We start from the raw sequence: 22,288 nt of genomic DNA on the forward strand, positions 1-22,288 counted from the left end.
TGTAATTTCAACATCAGCATTGCATCAGCTATCTCTTTTCACATGTTCCCGAATTCCCTTCATGCCTTGCACTTTCTCTTTTGCTGTTCACTTTCAATTTCTAAGGACTACATATGCCATGATGCATTGCTACAGCATCTACCCTCCTATAAATCCTACTCCCGCCTTACCACCTTTACCCTCCTGTTACTCCTAATGTCTGGGGACATCGCACCAAGCCCCGGTCCTTCCACACCAATTCCCAACGCTAAAACTGGCTGTCTACCTCCTCCAACAGTAGTCGTAACTCCCACCTTCTCATCCCAAATCCCCTGATTCCACAAAGCACCCCTCTTTCATGTGCCCTCTGGAATGCCTGCTCAGTCTTCCAAAAACTAGCTTCTGTCAATGCCTTTTTGCTCTCCAAATCCCTTAATCAATTCGCGATTACCGAAACCTGGCTCCAGGAATTCGACACTACCTCTCCAGCTGCCCTGTCCGACAGTGGCCTCCTCTAGACTCACTTCATCAGACTCAGTGGACGAAAAGGAGGTGGTTTTGGACTTCTCCTCTCCCCACAATAAACCTCCTTCTCTTTCGAAATGCACTGCACTCGTTCTATTTTATCTCATCTGAAGTGCCTGCCATCATCCTAGGTGACTAACATTTCAATCAATGTTAATACTGCAACCACTTCTCAACTACTCAACCCAACCTCCTCTTTTAACCTAACACAATGGACAAAAACCACCACTCACTCCAACAGCAACACTCTCAACTATCCTTGGGCCCCTCCTATACTCAATCTATACCTCTTCCCTGGGCCAGTTGATAACCTCCCATGGCTTCCAATACCACCTCTATGCCGAAGACACCCAGATCTGTCTCTCCACTCCTCAACTCCTCAACTCACCCCCTCGAATTCTCCTCACAGATCTCAAACTTACTGCATGACATAACGGTATGGATGTCACACCACTTCCTCAAACTCAATCTTTCTAAAACCGAGCTTGTTATTTTTCCTTTTTAAAGCCCCCCATGACTTTACCATTAATACTAACAACACAACCATTGGTCCCTCCACACATGCCAGGGTGCAATCCTTCACTCTGACCTCTCCTTCAGTCCCCACATCCAATCACTGGCTAAATCATGCTGCCTTAACCTCTGCAACATCTCCAGAATTCAACCCTTCCTGACTAATGACACCACAAAGCAACTTTTTCACTCCTTGATTATTTCCCGCCTTCACTACTGCAACTCTCTCCTTAATGGCCTACCCTTACGCAGGATATCCCCCCTTCAGTCTATTATGAATTCTGCTGCTAGAATAATACACCTCATTAACCAATCCGTGACTGCTGCTCCTCTCTGCCAATCCCTTCACTGGCTTCCTCCACCCCACTGTGTAAAATTCAAAACCACTAGGGTTGTCCCGATACCACTTTTTTAAGACCGAGTACAAGTACCGATTCTCCCCCCCCCCCCCCCCCCAAGTACTCGCCGATACTGATTACCGATACTTTTTGTATTGGCACATGTGGCACATGTGTTAATAGTTGATTTTTTAGGTTTTTTACAATGCTTTTTTTTTTTTTGAAGGGGGGGGGGGGGTGGACAGTGTCAGTGTGTTTTTTTGTTTCATTTTATTATTTTTTACAATTAATTTTTTTATTTGTTTTTTTTGTATCAGCCCTGTTGGTGGGCTTTGGTGAGATATTAGGGGTCTTAACAGACCTCTGACATCTCCCCTTTGAGACAGAGAAAGGGACCAAGGACACAGATTCCCCAGTCCCTTTCTCAACAGTCTCAGCTGCACTGAAAATGAATGGAGAGAAGACAGAAGCTCCTCTTCATTCATAAACTGAGACATTGTAAACACAGTTTACGAGGTTTCAGTTATGTGAATGGACGGAGTCAGTGATTATATATATATATATATATATATATATATATATATATATATATATATATATATATATATATATATATATATATATATATTAGTGCTGTCAAGCGATTACAATTTCTAATCGCGATTAATCGCATTAATGTCATAGTTAACTCACGATTAATCGCGGGATTAAGGAGGTTCACCCTTTAAAACATTTTTTTTTTGTTTTCTTATTTATTTATTTATTTTTTTATAATATTAAATTGTGTTTTTTTATTTTTTACATTTTGATCACTTTTATTGCTGTCACAAGGAATGTAAACATCCCTTGTGACGGCAATAGGTGGTGACAGGTACTCTTTATGGAGGGATCGGGGTCTAAAAGACCTCCGAGCCCTCCTTTGCACTTCAAAGTATTCAGATCGCCGAAAACGGCGATTCTGAATACTGTGTACTTTTTTAAATCCGGCGCCATTGGCAGCCGAGAAACCCGGAAGTGACGTCATGACGCCGCTTCCGTGGTTTCAATGCGGAGACTGAATCAAAGCCGTTTACGGCTTAGTGTCAGTCTCCGCCTGGACACAGAACGCGGCGGATGGAGGATCGGGTCTCCCGGTGGGACGGGAGGCCCGGTCAGAGCGGCGAAAGGCGGCGGGGATGTCCCCTCCCGCTCCTCCGGCATAACAACCGAGCGGCTTTTAGCCGCATCGGTTGTTATGTTTGGATAGCAGATCGCCCGCTCTAAACAACGGTACTGCGGCTGCAGGCATCATCCCGGTATAACCCCCGAACGCCGCCTCGTTTATCGCGATAAAAAAATTGACGGCGTTAACATGGGTTTGTGTTAATGCCGTTAACGCGTTTAACTGACAGCACTAATATATATATATATATATATATATATATATATATATATATATGCGCATTGATGGGTTTTATAATAACCAATACATTGTTGAGATTTAATAAAAGAAACATTATTATTTAAAATATATAATACAATAGGAATAAGCCCTCTAGTTTTGTTCATGCAAAGACAATTCCTGTGAGCTCATGTGAAACAAGAGCTTCTTAACATTTTCTTATCTTGTTTATTTTACCAAGTGTCTAAGCCTTTGAATTATAACCTAGGAGATGGTACAGACTTCTTGTGAAACTTTTTGTAACAAGGTCAATTCATAAGCTATGAACTTAATTTCAACTCTTAAAAAAAATGAAAACCGAAGTGGCTTTGGTATTGTTCATAACATATATGCAAAAGATACACATAATATAAAGGCCTATATATATATATATATATATATATATACATACATATACACACATATATATATATACATACATACATATACAGTACAGACCAAAAGTTTGGACACACCTTCTCATTCAAAGAGTTTTCTTTATTTTCAGGACTATGAAAATTGTAGATTCACACTGAAGGCATCAAAACTATGAATGAACACATGTGGAATTATACATAACAAAAAAGTGTGAAACAACTGAAAATATATTTCATATTCTAGGTTCTTCAAAGTCGCCACCTTTTGCAGCAGACACATCTCTAGAACTGTTAAGAGGAGACTGTGTGAATCAGGCCTTCATGGTAGAATATCTGCTAGGAAACCACTGCTAAAGAAAGGCAACAAGCAGAAGAGACTTGTTTGGGCTAAAGAACACAAGGAATGGACATTAGACCAGTGGAAATCTGTGCTTTGGTCTGATGAGTCCAAACTTGAGATCTTTGGTTCCAACCCCCGTGTCTTTGTGCAACGCAGAAAAGGGGAACGGATGGACTCTACATGCCTGGTTCCCACCGTGAAGCATGGAGGAGGAGGTATGATGGTGTGGGGGTGCTTTGCTGGTGACACTGTTGGGGATTTATTCAAAATTTAAGGCATACTGAACCAGCATGGCTACCACAGCATCTTGCAGCGGCATGCTATTCCATCCGGTTTGCATTTAGTTGGACCATCATTTATTTTTCAACAGGACAATGACCCCAAACACACCTCCAGGCTGTGTAAGGGCTATTTGACCAAGAAGGAGAGTGATGGGGTGCTGCGCCAGATGACTACCTCTTGAAGCTCATCAAAGCAAAAGGTGGCTACTTTGAAGAACCTAGAATATGAAATATATTTTCAGTTGTTTTACACTTTTTTGTTATGTATAATTTCACATGCGTTAATTCATAGTTTTGATGCCTTTAGTGAGAATCTACAATTTTCATAGTCATGAAAATAAAGAAAACTGTTTGAATGAGAATGTGTGTCCAAACTTTTGGTCTGTACTGTGATTATATATATATATATATATATATATATATATATATATATATATATACACACACACACATATACACACAAAATTATATATATATATATATATATATATATATATATATATATATATATATATATATAATTAACCCCAATAGTTCTGACACAACCTTTGCTCAATACCATTGTCACCAATTACAACCTCAAGTCTTTGAGTATGATGCTACAAGCTTAGCACACCTATTTTTGGGAACTGTACCCATTGGGACTTCACTGCAGAAATGTTTCTGTACCCTTCCCCAGATCTGTGCCTTGATACAATCCTGTCTCGGAGGTCTACAGACAATTCCTTAGACTTCATGGCTTGGTTTGTGCTCTGACATGCACTGGTAACTGTGGGACCTTATATAGACAGGTGTGCCTTTCAAAAACATATTTAAGCAACTGAATATACCACAGGTGGACGCCAATCAAGTTGTAGAAATATCTTAAGGATGATCAGTGGAAACAGGATGCACCTGAGCTTAATTCTGCGTGTCATTGCAAAGGCTGTGAATACTTACGTACATATGACTTTTTTTTTATTAAATTTGCCAAGATTTCAAACTTCTTTCACATTGTCATTATGGGGTACTGTTTGTAGAAGGTTTAGGAAAATAATGAATTTGATCCATTTTGGAATAAGGTTTAGTCCTGGTTCACAATGGGCTGCGGGAGTGAAGCCGTGCGAGTTCAGCTGAACTCGCACGATTTCACTCCCGCCGGCAGTCCCGATTTCGGCCGCGATTTAAGAGACATCTGTGCAGGTTTCTGCACAGATGTTTATGTAAATCGCGGCCCGAAATTGCAAAAAGTAGTACAGGAAGTACTTTTTGAAATCGGTGCGGCGTCGCACCGATTAGGATGGTGTCATTGCCGACAATTGCCGCCGATTTGAGATGCTATTTCACATGTGAAATCGCATCTCAAATCGAAGAAAATCGTACCCAGTGTGAACCTGGGCTTAGTGTCACTTAAACCGCTTGCCGACCACCACACGACTATTTACGTTGACAACATGGCATGGGCAGGCAGATTGGCGTACAGGTACGTCCCTTTAAATCTGCTGCCCAGTGTGTGCGCGCGCCCCAGGAACTCTATGTTCCCGGGAGTCCTGTGATTGCGGTCGGCAAGGGCAGAACAGGGGGATGCCTTTGTAAACAAGGCATTCCCCTATTCTGCCTAGTGACACTGTCACTGATGACCGTTCCCCGTGATCGGTCATCAGTGACATGTCACGTGTATCCACGCCACTTAACAGTAAGAATCACTTCCTAGGGAACACTTAACCCCTTAAGTGCCACCTAGTGGTTAACCCCTTCACTGCCAGTGTAATTTTTACAGTAATTAGTGTATTTTTATAGCACTGATCGCTGTAAACAAAAAGTGTTCGTCATAATGTTGCAATCATGATAAAAATCGCTGATCGCCGCCATAAACTAGTAAAATATTTTTTTTTAATAAAAATGCCATAAAATAATAAAAAAAACAGTCCCCTATTTTGTAGAAGCTATAACTTTTGCACAAAACCAAACATTTATTGCGATTTTTTTTTTACCAAAAATATGTAGAAGAAGAATACGTATCGGCCTAAACTGTGGGAGAAAAATAAATTTATAGATTTTTTGGGGATATTTATTATAGCAAAAAGTAAAAAATATTTCATTTTTTTTTTCAAAATTGTCGCTCTTTTTTTTGTTTATAGTGAAAACAAAACAAAAAAACTGCAGAGGTGATCAAATACCACCAAAAGAAAGCTCTATTTGTGGGGGAAAAAAAAAGGACGTTAATTTTGTTTGGGCGCCACGTAGCATGTCCGTGCAATTATCAGTTAAAGTGACGCAGTGCCGAATCGCAAAAAGTGGCCGGGTCTTTGACCACCAAAATGGTCCGGGGCTGAAGCCGTTAAATGCAACTACAAAGAATGCCATGACACCAAATAGCATCTGCGCTATTACAAGCTCCTAAGGCAGTGATACCAGAATAATTAAAAAAGAAATCAATCAAAATACAGATATTATTAATATAATTTTATTCCAAAACAAATGAAAAAAAAACAGCACACAGTGCAACACAAAAGGTAATCAACAACAGCTTAAAAGCAAAACTTGCTAGTTAAAAAAAAACTTTTTTTTTTTTTTTTATAAAATGCTTTCTAAAAAGCACAGCTTTTTACCAGTGTAAAGATCTTACAAAGACAAAATATATATTGTAAGACATAGTTCTCAAGCACACAGTCATAAAATGACATGGTCAGGTAACACTTGCATAATTAACCTATGCACTCTTATTTCTATAAACTTAAATAAAGATGCTAAATCCTAAAGCAAAAACAAAAGTTAAGACTATAAAAAAATAAAATAAAAGAAAAAAATACTGATTTACAACATAAAAACAAACAACAAAAAAAAAACACAAACTCGAAATGAAATTGTGTCTTGCTTTGGCAGTAAAGGAAGTACAACAGAAAAAGTCTGAAAGGAAGTGGTATAAACAAAACATAGGGCTTGCTACAAAATTAAAGCACAAAAAAAAAAAAAAAAATAAGAAATACACGAAAAACACTTCTTAAATATAAAAGGCATATTATATATCCTCCAAAGAATTTGGGTGAAAGATGTTGAAATGAAAGCTTTTTCTTTTAAAATGAATCTGTGTACCCAGGACTGTATGCGGATACAACTGGGGCAACCTTTGGTGAGAGCTGGCAGTAAGCAGGTACCGGGAAGGGGAAATGAAACAAAGCAAACCTCATTTCTTTTCACTGCTCCGGAAGTAGCGATATTTGTAAACTGGACCCTAGGCGCACTTCATACACCGAAGTATCAAGGCATTTCCAAACGTATTTGTCATATCGGCATTTGGAAGCGAAGAGGACAACAATCCAAGGGTGTACTTAAAACTAAAGTACTTGAAAAGTTTTGGACATACATAAAGTCTAAAAAACGCGACAAGTTTCCTCAAAACCTTGGGGCAAGGATGATTTTTTTTTTTATATAATAAAATGTAGCCATTCGAAATGCTACTGAAAAAAAAAAAAAAAAAAAAAAGATGAACTCTGGTTCCTAATTGAAAAAGCCACATGGGGCATTAGAGCAGAGGCCAGACTGCGCTTTCACTTACCTGTCAGCTGCAATTAAGCAGATATGCCTTGGCGCTTTGGTTCAAGGGCACGCGCCCAGCCTTAGGTCATGTGACCCACAGCAACTCTGCATTGTAAGCACAGATGTCAGTTTGACCAAAGATTCTTCTGAAAACAACAGCCCAGAAAACAGCCACCGTGTCTTCAAGTCTCGCCAACCAGACACCTTGGGGACCTGCTTAATACACCCAACAGAGGAGTTTCTACACAGCCTTATGCACCCTCCTTTAATATTTCTATGCAAGGAGTGTAAAGCTGCCAATACATTGATTTAACAGTAATTGCTGAAATTGAATCCGTCAAACTCTGTTGGGTGAACCTTCAGCACTACCTGGTTCAATAAACGTCGATTTTTATAATTGACTGTTTACAATTTTCAGCCGAACCGTACCTGCATTCAATCAAATGCTGACACAGTGTGGGTATTCTGACATTTGGGAGTGGTGGTTGTCAGAACACAATAGCCAGCACTGCAGATTCCTCCATCCCCGCTGTTTAGCACGGATGGGAAAGTGATAGGGAGAAATGATTTCTCTTGTTCAGACCATGGGTATGACCAGCTTAAAGCGGAGGTTCACACAAAAAGTGAACCTCCACTTTTTGGATCCCTCCCCCCCTCCGGTGTCACATTTGGCACCTTTCAGGGGGTGCAGATACCTGTCTGAGACAGGTATCTGCACCACTTCCGGGTTCTGACTCCCGTGGGGAATCCAGCCTCGTCTCGTCACCCCCCCCCGCTGTCTTCTGGGAAACACTGTTCCCGAGCGGGGACCAGTGATGGTGCGCCGCGATCCTGGCGCATGCGCAGTAGGGAATCGGGTAGTGAAGCCCCAAGGCTTCACTGCCTGATTCCCTCACCGAGGATGGCGGCGGAAGCAGCCGAGGACCGAGCGATTGCCCAGCCTCGGCTGCTGCCGACATTGCGGGCGCGCTGGACAGGTAAAGTGTCCATTTTTTAAAAGTCAGCAGCTGCAGTATTTGTAGCTGCTGGCTTAAAAAAAAAAAAAAAAAAGGGTGGACCTCCGCTTTAAGGACCGTAAAAAATAGTTTTGACTGCAAAATCAAAAACGCCATTGTCTCTTTTCTACAAAAAAAATGCAAATGTAATAATTGGGCATTAAAAAAACAAAAGTAAATAAACCACGGTTATGTGTAAGCCATATCAAAAACACAGCTCCACCTTTATGACAAATGTAGTATTTAAGGGTAGATCAATAAAATAAGCTTTGTAAGAAGAATGTATTGCCTATCATGTTACTTTATACTTTTACAGGCTCTTTAATGATCCAATCTGTCAAACAGGAAATGTTCCAAGTTTTTTTGCTGCTTGAAACTGTAGACAGCACGGTCTACAGAATGTTAATACAGACACAGCATTCCATAGGCTGGCAGCTCCCTCCATGGCACCATAGAAAAATATATTATTTCTGGATTGTCAAAATGGCAGCTTTGCATTCGGATTGCACTTTTCTACCTTTTGGTTGTCATACCATGATGCCAGTCTGTTCTTCGTTTTTCTTGTGTTTTATATGCTTGAATAAACATATATTGGAAAAAAAATGGCAGCGTCAACGCTTGTACAAGAGAAAAAAAAACAGGAAAAAAAAAAAAATCGGTGGATAAGCTCAGCACTGTACCTTGTAGCATAGAAATTGTCCAAAATGGATATTTGTGCATGGATATTGTATATGATCGTCTAAGGCCAACCTGTAGATCCAGTTCTTGGAGATATTGCAGCTTGCCCTTACAGGCATGTTGGGTAATGTAGATCTTCAACAGCAAGAACTGCAAATCACAAACCCTGATCCAACTCAATTTTGCAATTATTGCATAGTTAAAAAATAGAATCATAGCCTTCCCTCCTACGCAGTCATTTTACAAGGTTAAAGTGGTTGTAAGACCTACAAGTAAGCCTAGATTAAGGCTTACCTGTAGGTGCAAGAAATATCTCCTAACCTACACGGTTAAGGATATACTTGCAAGAAAGACGGCACAGATGTCTATGGTGCACAGGCGCGTCGTAATATGCCATGCATACTAGCTCATTATGCCTTTCTTGAAGGGTGTATTTTTTTTTATGTTTTGGTGGGTTTACTTCATCTTTAAGGCCCCATATGTTCTCTGTTTCTATGGAGCTGTAGAAAACAACTTGAAAAGGGGTCAATCTCACCTAACCTGAGTAGCGCATAAAGTAGCAATAGCGCTGAAGTAAAGTATCTTCTGGCACAGGGCTTGATGTCTCTCCAAAGTTGCTATTAAGCCATTCCATCCAAGTACTAGGCCTCACTCACTGCCATTCAATTATCAAATCAAACAGGGATTGGCTCCAGATGAGAAGCTGCTGGGTTCACCTTGTGCCTAGAATTCAAGGGAGTCCACAAGCACTTTGACATGCCGTTTTGCCCATGCAAAGCAAAGCAACAGGTTAACTTGATTGCAGCCTTGTATTGCAGCATAAAACTTACATCCCTTATGCTTTCCCCATTGCTCCATTCAGTTGCCAGGAGGAAAACCCTGTGTAGGTCACAGCTTACACAAGGCTATAGACTCCACTTGTAACACTGCTGATTCGCCCAAATGCTCTTTTCACACTTTTCTTTGGCCTCAACACTGAATGTACCAATAGAGAGAGGGAGTACATGTAGAATTAAAGACCATTACCTTGCTTTAAGGATAAGCAGAGAAGCACAAACCTAACTTTAGGAGAGCTACGAGGACAGAATTATCATTTTTGTTCATCATGTACAAAGTATCTATGAAATAAAGTGTACTGTACACTACCATGGATGAGGATAATGGAAAAATACAAAAAGAAATGAGTGCTAGAAATCTGTATATGCCAGCTTTTTGCTTTGTGCATTCAAACCCCTAAAATAGCAATGCAATGAAAAACACAAGTCGGAGAATAAATAAACCCTCTGCTTGCCATTGTAATATGTGCAAAGCAGAATACTATATGAAGCAAAGTTTTTATATAGAACTATTACAAAAAGGTACCAAAATATCTTTTCTTTGTAAAAAAAACAGTAGATAGTAAAAGTCTCAGTGTAAACATGGAAAAGGGTCAAAGCAATAGGACTTTAAGCATTTCATATAACAGTGACCCTTTGTTGCATTTTTTTTCAGACCTTCACAGGTTAAAAAACAAAAGAAAAAGTCCATAGATGACGTCCGGGAGCCATGCATGCATTTTCTAGTGCACCGTTTTGGCCATCAAGTACAATGCACAGCAATACGCTTGAGAATGCTTTATGGAAAAAAGAATAGCAAACAGTGTAGTGTGCCCCTTTGCCCCATTTGGTGGTCCATTAGCTTTTAGCTTGCATTCTTTATATTGTCCAAACCTGTAAAACAAACTGCAGTCTAAAGGAAGGGACCACAAGGTGTTTTAAAGCACCGTTAATATACAGAAAATACTCCTTTCTGAACCAGGGAACCCCCTCTGACCCCTGATGCATGCTTTACAGAGGCCTTACACCCGCTGACTGTCTTCTAATCCAATGTAGGCAATGTTATTGACCATTGTGATGCTCTTATTAGATAGTTGGTGGCGCCGGAGCTCCAAGGCAGGCCTAAAGCCATGTTTTTTTATACAGTGTACAACTGTGATTGGGAAAAGGGGGTTGCTCTGCTGCAAAATACCAAATCTTCTGTACATGTGCTTGTTGCCACCTTGTAATTCCAGCTCAGAAAACGTAAAGTGATTGTAAACCCTTACATATACTCAGTGAAGTGACTGGCCTCAGGTGATGCACAGAAATTAAACAAATCCTCCTAGATAAGTTGTACCGAATTCCAGGATTTATAAGCTTGTCTGAAAGCTCAGAAAAAAGGTGGTGAAGTTACACTCTGCAGAGCTGATTGGAGGGAAGGGACACACACCCCTTCACACAGCTCACAAACAGAGCCGAGGCCGTCAATCAGCTGGAAAACCCTCCCGTCTCCATCGTTGTCTTGGTGTCAGGAAAACTTGTCAGAAGTGACTCATTCTGATGGAGGAATGAAGTAGCAGACAGAAATGACACTTAGTGCTTTTAATTGAGACAAGTACACACTATAGAGCAGTAGTTCTCAACCTTTTAGTGCGGTGACCCCTTGATAAAATTTCCAAAGTTGTGGGGACCCCTAACAGTAAAATTATTTTCGTAGTGTGGGTTGTCAGCACCCAAGGCAAGACAAGTAATTTGTGCCCCTAGCCCATGGAAATGTAGCGCTCTCTGAGCCCCCTCCACTCGTAGAGTATTAAAACCTCATATGGTACATTTTAGGATGTACCACACTTTCTCTGTGTTCTCCTTTCCCTTTTATCTCTCGCTATCCTAATTTCTCCCCCCCCCCCCCATCCCATCCCATCCCACTCTCTAGGCGTCTGTTTTTTCTCTTAGTCTTTCTCTACCCTTTTTCTTTCCTCTCTCTTCCATGTATTCTCTATTTTTATTATTTCTCTTACTCCTTGGTGGGGGGAGTTTTGATCAGCCAACTTAGGTGCTCTTGATCATCTGCTGATCTGAGAACTGTAGTGGGGACTTTTAATGGCAACTATAAATCACAGGTAGTGTTACCTCCAGCCCCTCCCACATCACAATCCTCACCAGTCAGCTGACCTCTAGTCTCTGCCTCCAGGCCATGCCTTGAACTGAATGGGCGGCTGTGAAGAGGCCGAGTGGGCGGCCGTGGGCTCCAGGAACAGCCCAACTTGGTGTGGCCATAGGCTCCAGAGACAGCCTTGCTGGGCAGCCGCAAAAAGGCTGGGAGAGTGGTGCAGGCTTCAGGAACAGCCCAGGATTTGGTGACCCCTAGCAAATCATCATTTGACCCCTGAAGGGGTCCCGACCCCCAGGTTGAGAACCACTGCTATAGAGGGATATGCTTTGTTCATATTTCATGACTGAGGTTTACAACCACTTTAAGTAAACTTTTCCAACCACCAAAATTCTCAAAGAACCAACAGATCTCTGCGTTTGTGTCACTACATAGATTTTAGCAGTAGGAGATGCAACAAAGAAAAAAATCTGATCGCATTTCATTTGGAAATCTCCAATATGTCTTACTTTTTGATGAGCTCCATGAGAGCCTGTGTTGAAAGGCTTTGCTTACTTAAAATGTGTTTTGCATTCTCATACAAGTCTATGGGAATGCTGGCCATAAGGCGGTCAACTGCAGGTCAAAATTTTGAATGATCTCGGAAGTGTCTTCAACTTAAAAGAGAAGTATGGGAATCAGAAAAACAAAAAAATAAAATAAAAATCATACTCCTCTACAGTAGTAGTGGAGGGGACAGAAGAGGCAGAGCCAGCTGCCGGTCCAGGATTCTGGGCGGGTCCTGGCCATATGGTGGGGACCTTTTCAAAGCTTGGACCGACTCGGACCTCAGCCGACAACGGGCTACAGGAGTGCAAAATGAACTGCACTGGTGACCCACAGGAGAAGTATAGCCAACAAAGCTTTCAGCCATTCTTCTCCTTTAAGTTAAACTCACGTCATTGACACAAGCCCAAAGCCCATCAACAACGACCCTTATTATTGGCAGCCTGGAAGGGGAAACCCATATTCAAAGAAGTGGCAAAAGAAAATCTATCATATGACCAATTCCAAGAGTCAGTAAATAGATCACATAACTTAGCCCTCCAACTTCTGCAGATTAGCAGTCCATCGTGAAAATACCCACAGACACTACAGTTCTTCAGGTTGTTGTCCTGCTTTACTAAGCATTCTCAGGTTTATTGCTGTATGCATATGTAGGGCTTAAGGAACTCTACTTGCAGCGTTCAAGGTCTCGGCTACCAGAAAGAGCAACAATACGCAAACGGATCATGATCACAGGATAAGCACCCAAGGGTACACCAAAAGCACCCACATATGAGCCCTAGTAGACAATATGCATTTTCTTTAAAATGTTAAGACAGACCAGCGCTGCTTTTTGGAAGAACAAGATGCAACTTTAAAAATGTAACCCACGACATCTCCACAATGTTTTCAAATAGGCACTGAGGCTGCATGGTCTGTCGCAATACTTGCCAGTTGTAAAGGTGACATCTTAAATGCTTTTAAAGGAGCAAAAAGGCAGAGACCCTCAAAGTTTGAAAGATGGAGCCATAAAAGATATCCAACAAAAACAGCCTGCCGATAGGAGGCCAAGCACAGCCTCCACTAACTTTGTCTCTGTCCTCATATCTACATCTTCCATATAATGTGCAAGGGACTTGAGAGTCGCGAATCGTCTTCTCGAATCACAAGTTAAATATCTTTAGAAAAATATTTTCTGTATGAAGTTGGTAAAAATTCCATTCCACAAACACGGAATGGCTTTAGCATATATATATATCCATCATGTAATAAGAAGTGAAATGCCAACCACAGTTTATCTTTGTATAAAGCTTCCATCTTCCTTACAGGAAGAAAAAAACGGAGGTGTAGCAAGACTCTAAATAGACAAGTCTATGGTTGTTTGCTGGAGGCTGACTGGGTGGCGTTTTTTGCTGTGCAACCAAACTTTGCTTGTACTAGTTATTGATTGTCATATTAATTCATTCCTTTCATTCCTGCCCGACCCATCTGGAGACCAGGTAGCTTTGAACAGTTCTTCACAAGTTGCTCTATGGCAATGTGACGCCCGTGGAGTTCCGCTGACAAAGTATCCTTCTCTTGAACAACGCAGCTGAGGTCTTCAAACACATCTAAAAAAATAAAATATAAAATAAGAACGAATGAAATTCTAAATATCAATTTTAGGCTACATACATACACATTATATATATATATATATATATATATATATATACATACACACACATATACACATACACACGTATGGTTAAAAAGATTGCTCTCCCCCAACGCCCATACTGCACATATTATATGGAAGTAAAACAGGGTCGCCCCTGCTCAGGGAGACAATTTGCCCAAGGGACTTATGTAACAAATGTATAAAAATACAAAATTTATTAAAATTTACATAAAAAATAAAAAAATATATAATATGTTTCCATGGGCAAATTGTCTCTTCGGTTGTTCTGGACTATTATATGGAAGGTCTTTCCTGGAATAGGATTTAACCCCTTCATGCCTTAAGGGTAAAACAAATCTAAATGCCTATGCCCAATTTTGTCATTTTGGCATGCGTTAGTAAGACCGTACATATCACCACAACTACTTTGTGCATCCAGGTGAATTATACTTTGTTTTTCAGGACAAATGGAACATTCATTTGGTGGTAAATTGTAATGGAGATCTCCCGATTTGTTTTTATTATCAAAAGGAAAACTGACCCAAAAATTGTAAAAAAAATAAAAAATGTTCTTGTACATTTCTTGCTACCATAACCTACCACCAAAGAACACCACAAGATATATTCTCCTGCTCCTGATGATCGCAGCAATCCCACATATATGTATGCAAGTTCTGGATTGCACCCATGGTATAGCCCAGAAACAATAGTGCACATTTATTTTTTTTAATCCTACCTAAAAACGCACTAATTAAAAAAAAAAAAAAAAATACTAACCCTAACCTTTGACTCAAACACTCACCCTGGCACTGACCTAGATCAAACCTTGATCTATGTACTTTTTTTTCTTCACGCACCCCCCCCCCCCCCCCCCCCCAATTCTGCATGGACAGTGATACAGTGTCTCGTCCATTCACAGAGACATAAAACACGTGGGCGTGCTTCAGTGATTGATCAGTGCGATAGCCAATCGGAGGCCATCACAACAATTAGGTGACCCGAAACCAGCCATTTCGGGTCCCAATCGTTAGAACGGGGCTCTCGATAAAACCCCAGTCTCTGTGCTGGAAGCGTGCTGTGCAGCGCACCCCCAGCACAAAGGGAGGTATGCAAATTTGCAGCCCCACAGAAAAAAGCCCAGTCCAATGGGGCCGCATATTTGTGTACTACCAGCATGAAAGGGTTAAAAGCAGTAGTAATCCACAGCACTTAAAAAAATTAACCACTTAAGGACCTGATCATGTACATATACGTCGGTACTTTAAAGATGGATATCTCGGTAACGGCAGCAGCTGCTGCCACAACCGAGATATCCATCTTTTCAGTGAGCAGTCCTGTAAACGATCATGGCGGTCTCTGCGGCGAGATCAGCATTATCGGTGGCGGGAAAGGGGCCCCCCCTCCCACGCCCTCCACCACTTACTGGAGCAGGCGGTAGCAGCGGAGGTTATCGGGTCCTTCTCCCACCCTGTGGCATGGATACGTCACTTCCACCCCATACGTCTTAAGGCACTTTTTTTTATTGCATTTTAGTCTAAATATGAGATCCGAGGTCTTTTTGACCCCAGATCTCATATTTAAGAGGACCTGTCATGCTTTTTTCTATTACAAGGGATGTTTACATTCCTTGTAATAGGAATAAAAGTGACCCATTTTTTTTTTTTTTTTTTTAACAGTGTAAAAATAAATAAAATTAAGTAAAATAAATAAGAAAATTAATTTTTTTTTTTTTTAAATCGCCCCGTCACGAAGAGCTCGCGCGCAGAAGCGAACACCCAAACCCAATAATCTGGAGGATTATCCGCATTTGGCCATAAAGTAGGTGTAATTATCACTGGTCCACAAACTTGGGCTCATTGAGTGCATTTCTCATATGAATCCACTTTTCTATACCATTAGAACATTCATACTGATCCCATTTCTGCATGTGTGCACCATTCTGCATTTTTTGCTTTATGTTACGAGCACCTTGGTGTTCACACAACACAACAAAAAAAATAAAATCAAAATAAATCTGCATCATTAAAATGTAATAAGTGTTAATTCTGCAAAAGCTTACCAGGGATGAGGCTTTTTTTCCTTTATAAATACATTTCAGAGTTCAGTCTTTCCCTATACATGCCCTCTCATTCACATTACTGATGAAAATTTGTAATGTGCATTTGTAATACACAATTGGAAGGTTATAATATGCAATTCACTGGCTGTGCTACAAAAATGCCTGCACTCAGTAAAATATGCCACTTAATGCCGGTAAAGCTTTTCTGCCTTGTAAAGCACAGGCTAAAAATAAAAGCTTTAATGCCATCAAGCACTGATAAGCTTTACTGTAACCTATACTTAGCTGGCGGCTTAGATTACTGCACATCTGCAGCTGCCGCGGCGGTGTTATGCCGATTTCCTGACAATGAAGAGGAACCGCTCTATTGTAAAAGCTCATTAAAACTAAACAATTCGCTTCTTAAACAGTGAATAAGCTCAAAAAAAGAACTAGTTTCTACAAATATAATGGCTACTGCATTTATTTGCATATTATGAGCAGAGAAATATCCTTTTTGAATCGTCCCTACCAAAAATCTGCAGACAGTGCCTTCTGAGGCCAGAATGATCTGGTCGGATGGAGGATATGGTTCTTAGACAACCTGAGGACAGAGGCTTTGACTGGATGCTCAACTCCCATATTCAAAAAGCATACCACGGGGTATGAGTTTGTACGTTCGGGAAACTAAAGTTCCTCGAAACCAGGAAAAGTTTTGCGCGCAGGGAAAGTTCTGCGCAAAAAGCTACTAAGAATGTGAGCTAGTGGGTTATGGAAATTCAAAGCAAAATTTTGATTTATCAGTCCAGAGCACTTGCCATTTTCGACACCCTCAGTTCCTACGTTTCTGTGCATAGGACATGGAAACCAGGCTAAGCGACCCAACTATGCATGAAAACATAGGAACTGGGGGGGGGGGGGGGGGTTACCGAAAATGGCAGCGGGTTCTCTGGTCTGACGAGTCAAAAATTTGAAATATTTGTAGCATGAGGCAGTATTTTTCACGGAAGGGCTAGAAAGCGGTACAATAATGAGCGTTTGCAGGCAACAGTGAAGCCTGGTGGAGGTTCCTTGCATGTTTGGGGCTGCATTTCTGAAAATAGAGTTGGAGATTTGGTCATGATCAATTGTGTCCTCAATGCTAAAAAATACAGGCAGATGTGCGATTGGCCCCACAAGTACGGTATTTTACAGCAGAACAACAAGCCCAAACACACAGCCAATGTTCTTAAAGTGGGAGTTCACCCATAAAACAATTTTTCCCCTTAGATGGATGCTAGATGGATGCTCGTTTTGTCTAGGGGAATCGGCTAGTTGTTTTAAAATATGAGCTGTACTTACGGTTTACGAGATGCATCTTCTCCGTCGCTTCCGGGTATGGGTCTTCGGGAGCGGGCGTTCCTTCTTGATTGACAGTCTTCCGAGAGGCTTCCGACGGTCGCATCCATCGCGTCACTCGTAGCCGAAAGAAGCCGAACGTCGGTGCGGCTCTATACTGCGCCTGCGCACCAACGTTCGGCTTCTTTCGGAAAATCGTGACGCGATGGATGCGACCGTCGGAAACCTCTCGGAAGACTGTCAATCAAAATAGGAACGCCCAGTCCCGCAGCCCATACCCGGAAGCGGCGGAGAAGATGCATCTCGTAAACGGTAAGTACAGCTCATATTTTAAAACAACTAGCCGATTCCCCTAGACAAAACGAGCATCCATCTTAGGCCTCGTACACACGAGAGGATCTATCCGCTGGAATTGATCTGCGGATCAGTTCCAGCGGATAGATCCACTGGTGTGTACAACCCAGCGGATCTTTTTCCGCTGATTTTTTTCGGGCCGACCGATTTCCAGCAGATAAAAATTTCTTAGCATGCTAAGAAATCTATCCGCTGGAATCGGCTTCAGCTGATCGATCCGGTGGTCTGTACAGACTCACCGGATCGATCCGTGCGATTCCCTCCCTCGCATGCGTTGTAATGATTCGACGCATGCGTGGGTATCCTTATATGACAGCGTCGCGCACGTCATCATCGCGGCGACGGCGCGACACGTCATCGCGACGGGATTTCGGCGCGGATTTCGATCCGATGGTGAGTACACTCCATCGGATCCAAATCCGCGGAAATCCTCGAGAGGATTTATCCGCGGATACGGTCCGGCGGACCGTATCCGCGGATCAATCCTCTCGTCTGTACCCGGCATAAGGGGAAAAAAAGTGTTATGTACGGGTGAACCTCCGCTTTAAGAACCATCTTCAGTGTAAAGAACAAGGAGTCCTGGAAGTGACGGTTTGGCCCCCGCAGAGCCCTGATCTCAACATTGAGCCTGACTGGGAGTACATGAGGAGACCGAAGGATTTGAGGCAGCCCACATCCACAGAAGATCTCTGGTGAGTTCTCCAAGATGTTCGGAACAACCCAACTTGCCAAGTTTCTTCAAAATCGATGTGCAAGTGTACCCAGAAGAATTGATGCCGATTTGAAGGCAGAGGGTGGCCACACCAAATATTGATTTGCTTTGGATCTCTCCTGTTCTTTTTATTTTCCTTTTGTTGATAAAAAAACTGATAAAAATAAACTATTAAACACTTCTTTTTCTAAAAGCATTCTTAATTAACAGCATTTTATTCCCACACCTGTCTAAAACTTTTGCACAGTACAATATATGTAAAGTGCTGCGTACAAATTGTTGGTGCTATTAAATACCTAAACTATTAAAATACCTAAAATATACCTAAAAACATTTAAAATGAGAGCTGCATTCATTATTATTGTTTCTATCTGCCAGGAATTCAGCTTTAACATTAGAGAGGATTACAGGTAATGATGCACACAAAGATGTGCGGTTTGCCGTCAGGTTCAGATCTCTGCCTTAAGCACACAATAACCTGGCAAGACACAGAATACAAAGCCGAAGCCCCCTGATCTCCAGAGTCCCAGTCATTGGATTTTCAGACATACCTTCAATTTGCCGGAGGAAATGTTCCTTTAATCGTCCCAGTTCTTCTGTGCTCATCAAACTCACTAGAAGGGAGGAGAAGCACACAGTCAATTATTTGTAAAAACAAATATCACAGTCAACATTGCCGCCCTTAAAAATGTTGAGAGTTCAGTGATGGTGACCACAAAGTATTCTGACATTTCCTCTAAACTGCTTCAGCCCCTTTGGGTCTCATTATTAACTGACTTCTTTTGTCAGCAACAAGATTTGTGCACAGAGGATGGGGGTGCCTGCTGGGTTTACGTTTCCATTATAGAAAATGCTGCTGGTCCATCAAGTCTCTTCTTACGGCTTTGGAGGCAGCAAAACTGCTAGTGGGAAGGGCAAGGAAAGTTGGGTTCTTACCACTGGGGACGGCAGTGAAAGATGCGGCCAAAACATGAAATAATTTTGGGCGGACTGACCCAAACTAACCACTTAAAGTGGTTATCAACCCCAGGGCCGGCCTTAGGTGTTCAGGCGCCTTGTGCGAGCTAAACCTGTGGCCCCCCCCCCCCCCCCCCTCCATGTCACCTAAACATACACAAAGAGGGAAAAAATATTTGTAACAAATAATTTGTTTTAATTTAACTTTACATTACACAGCACCTGCATCTCTGGACCCCTTTACATTACACAGCACCCTGCACCTCTGGACACCTTTTACATTACACAGAACCCTGCAGCTCTGGACCCCCTGAATGTTACACAGACCCCCTTCAGTGCAGCCCCCCCTTCAGTACCTCAGATCAGCGCAGCGGCACATGTACAGCAGGTCCCCTCCCCCTGTTTACACGTAAACAGAGAGGAGGGGAAGGCAGCTTCAATTGGCTGTGCCTGTGTGACATCCGGGATTGCACAGACAGGCAGCCCGTGGCCACAAGAGGAGGGGATGGTAGGTGCAGCAGTGTCAGCCTGCACCCCCCCCCCCCCGCACACACCCTCGCCACTGTAGCTAGCTCCCTCTCCCTGCCTGTGCCAGTGTGCCACTGCCTAAACCCGTGCCGCTGCCACCGCGGGTGTAATACAATCGCGGAGGGGGGTCTGCCACCCCCCCCCAGTGTGTGGTACCAGGGGGAGGCTCGCCCCCCCCCTCCGCTACTAGTACGCCTCTGGATGGCCACACGGCGCCCCGGTTGCCAATGGTGCCCTGTGCGTCCGCACAGCTCGCACACCCCAAAGGCCGGCCCTGATCAACCCATACAGACCACTTTAACCAGGTGCAACAAATATCTCCTGGTGAGATGGAAGTGCCCAAGCAAGGCACGGAAGGTGTTATGAAGTTGGGGGGGAGATGTTTCCTCTCGCTGCTTGCAATAGCAGTCGAGCAGCTAGTTAGCCGCTCCAATTGCCAATACAAGAGAGCCCACTATCGGCTCTAAACAGTACCAGGTTGATGCCTGCAGAGACAGGCATCATCCCGGTACAACCACTTGAAGTACAATGATGTACCTGGTATGTGACTGGTCAGAAAGTGGATAACATGTGCTGAGGACTTTCTCACAAGATTAAAGCTTTATTTATCAACGAAACATCAAAATGTATTTTAAACACTTATTCATATTTGATGTGGGGGGAAGGAACAACCTCGTCATCGGGGTTCCTATGTCCCTGCTGAGGAGATTCCCATTTACTCAGAGCTTACCCCATCAATTGGGCATGAAATAGAGGGAAATCGCTCTACTGGATACACAAACTGACCACTCATGGCTCAAATAAAGAATAAATGAACCAAGTATCCCCCCTAACCCAAAGAACCTAACCTATGGCAAGGGATACCCAAAAATTAGCTCCCTGCCCTCTTTTTATCCCCAATCCCCCAACCCCTCCATATGTACTCCCTCCATCCTCTCCAGATCTTATTGAATTTTGGCCTACACTCATTATGATTTGATAGCAGCTCCTCCATCAATCTAATTCGGTCAATCTCTCAACTATTCTCCTATTGATGGCGCTTTTTTTTTTCTTTCCAGTTCCTTGGAATTAACACTATAGCACCATTCAATAGATATGGGACTATGGCCAGCAGAAGTGGACATTTTTCTGGCATCAATGGGAGTAAGCCACCAAGTTTGGCATCAGTGGGGGGACTAGAGCCCCATCGTTGGGGTCAGTGGGAGGCATGGTGCCCCAAGGCCAGATACAGGCAAGCAAAGGTCGCATCTGGCCCCCGGGCCGCAGTTTGGAGACCACTGACTGATGTAATGGATGAGACCGTTTACAAGGCAAGCACAGGTTTCTGGATTTTGGAATGCATTTCATTTGTTGGCAACCACAAATGACTGTAGTCTAGTGGAAACATGGCGATTGGTTGCGATGGTAAACAAGAACAGTTCTTCCTACTTGCACGATGAATCTAGTTGTGATCAATAATTATAATAAAATGTAAAATAAATAAAAACGTCCAGCCGATCTTCGCCAGTCTCCTAATTAGCATCCAGGGGATTAGAAATCGCCTTTGGCAGATTCTTTCATACCATACAGCGTGTTTTGTTTCCCATCATCTCCCACAATGCCCTGCAATATTCCCTCCTGGCTGACGGCACATTTGGCAATGCCATGGTACAGCAATTGCTTAATTCCAATTGTTCAGTTCCTCAGGTGCTTTCATTCACTATAGACCCTTAGTGCCTGGGGTAATGTAGAGTTAATGGGTAAAGCAAACCTAGAATTGTACAGTGCAGGAAAGAACACCATGATAAAACTAGAGGAAATTATTCTCGCCTCCTACACCAGTGGGATCCCCTTCCTGCTGGTGTGAACAGTGCTTGGCAGGCTGGCTATAGTTCGTGGCCAGATCTTATTTTAGCAGGAAATTACACTATATTACCAAAAGTATTGGGACGTCTGCCTTTACACGCACATAAACGTCAATGGTATCCCAGTCTTAGTCCGTAGGGTTCAATATTGAGTTGGCCCTCCCTTTATAGCTAAACAGCTTCAACTCTTCTGGGATGGCTGTCCACAAGGTTTAGGTGTCTATGGGAAGGTTTAACTATTCTTCCAGAATCCCATTTGTGAGGTCAGGCACTGATGTGGACAAGGTGGCCTGGCTCGCAGTCTCCCCTCCAATTCCGTTCAAAGAGATAAAAAAAGAACGCGCCTCACGGTCTTAGACTGGGCCTTATGTTTAAGTATCCGCTGGCCGGAAAATTTCAAAATGTGGAATAATTCCCGAAAGGCAAGCAGCACGCGGCTAGTTTTGCAACTAAATAAGAC

General features: G+C 42.4%; 1 protein-coding gene across 2 annotated transcripts in view; it reads right to left on the minus strand.

The window, feature by feature from the left end:
• Nucleotides 1–12,169: 12,169 nt before the first annotated feature.
• C2H21orf91 (chromosome 2 C21orf91 homolog) overlaps nt 12,170–22,288 on the minus strand; it is a 65,822-nt gene continuing 55,703 nt past the window's right edge. For both annotated transcript variants that reach the window (XM_040338810.1, XM_040338811.1), the window contains exons 4-5: nt 19,051–19,113; nt 12,170–14,007 (exon numbers count right to left, since the gene is read on the minus strand). In XM_040338810.1, the coding sequence (XP_040194744.1) occupies nt 13,853–14,007; nt 19,051–19,113 (218 nt within the window). In that variant the 3' untranslated portion in view covers nt 12,170–13,852. The remainder of the gene's footprint in view (nt 14,008–19,050; nt 19,114–22,288) is intronic.

This window comes from Rana temporaria, chromosome 2 (assembly GCF_905171775.1).
Source record: "Rana temporaria chromosome 2, aRanTem1.1, whole genome shotgun sequence".
NCBI lineage: Eukaryota > Metazoa > Chordata > Amphibia > Anura > Ranidae > Rana > Rana temporaria.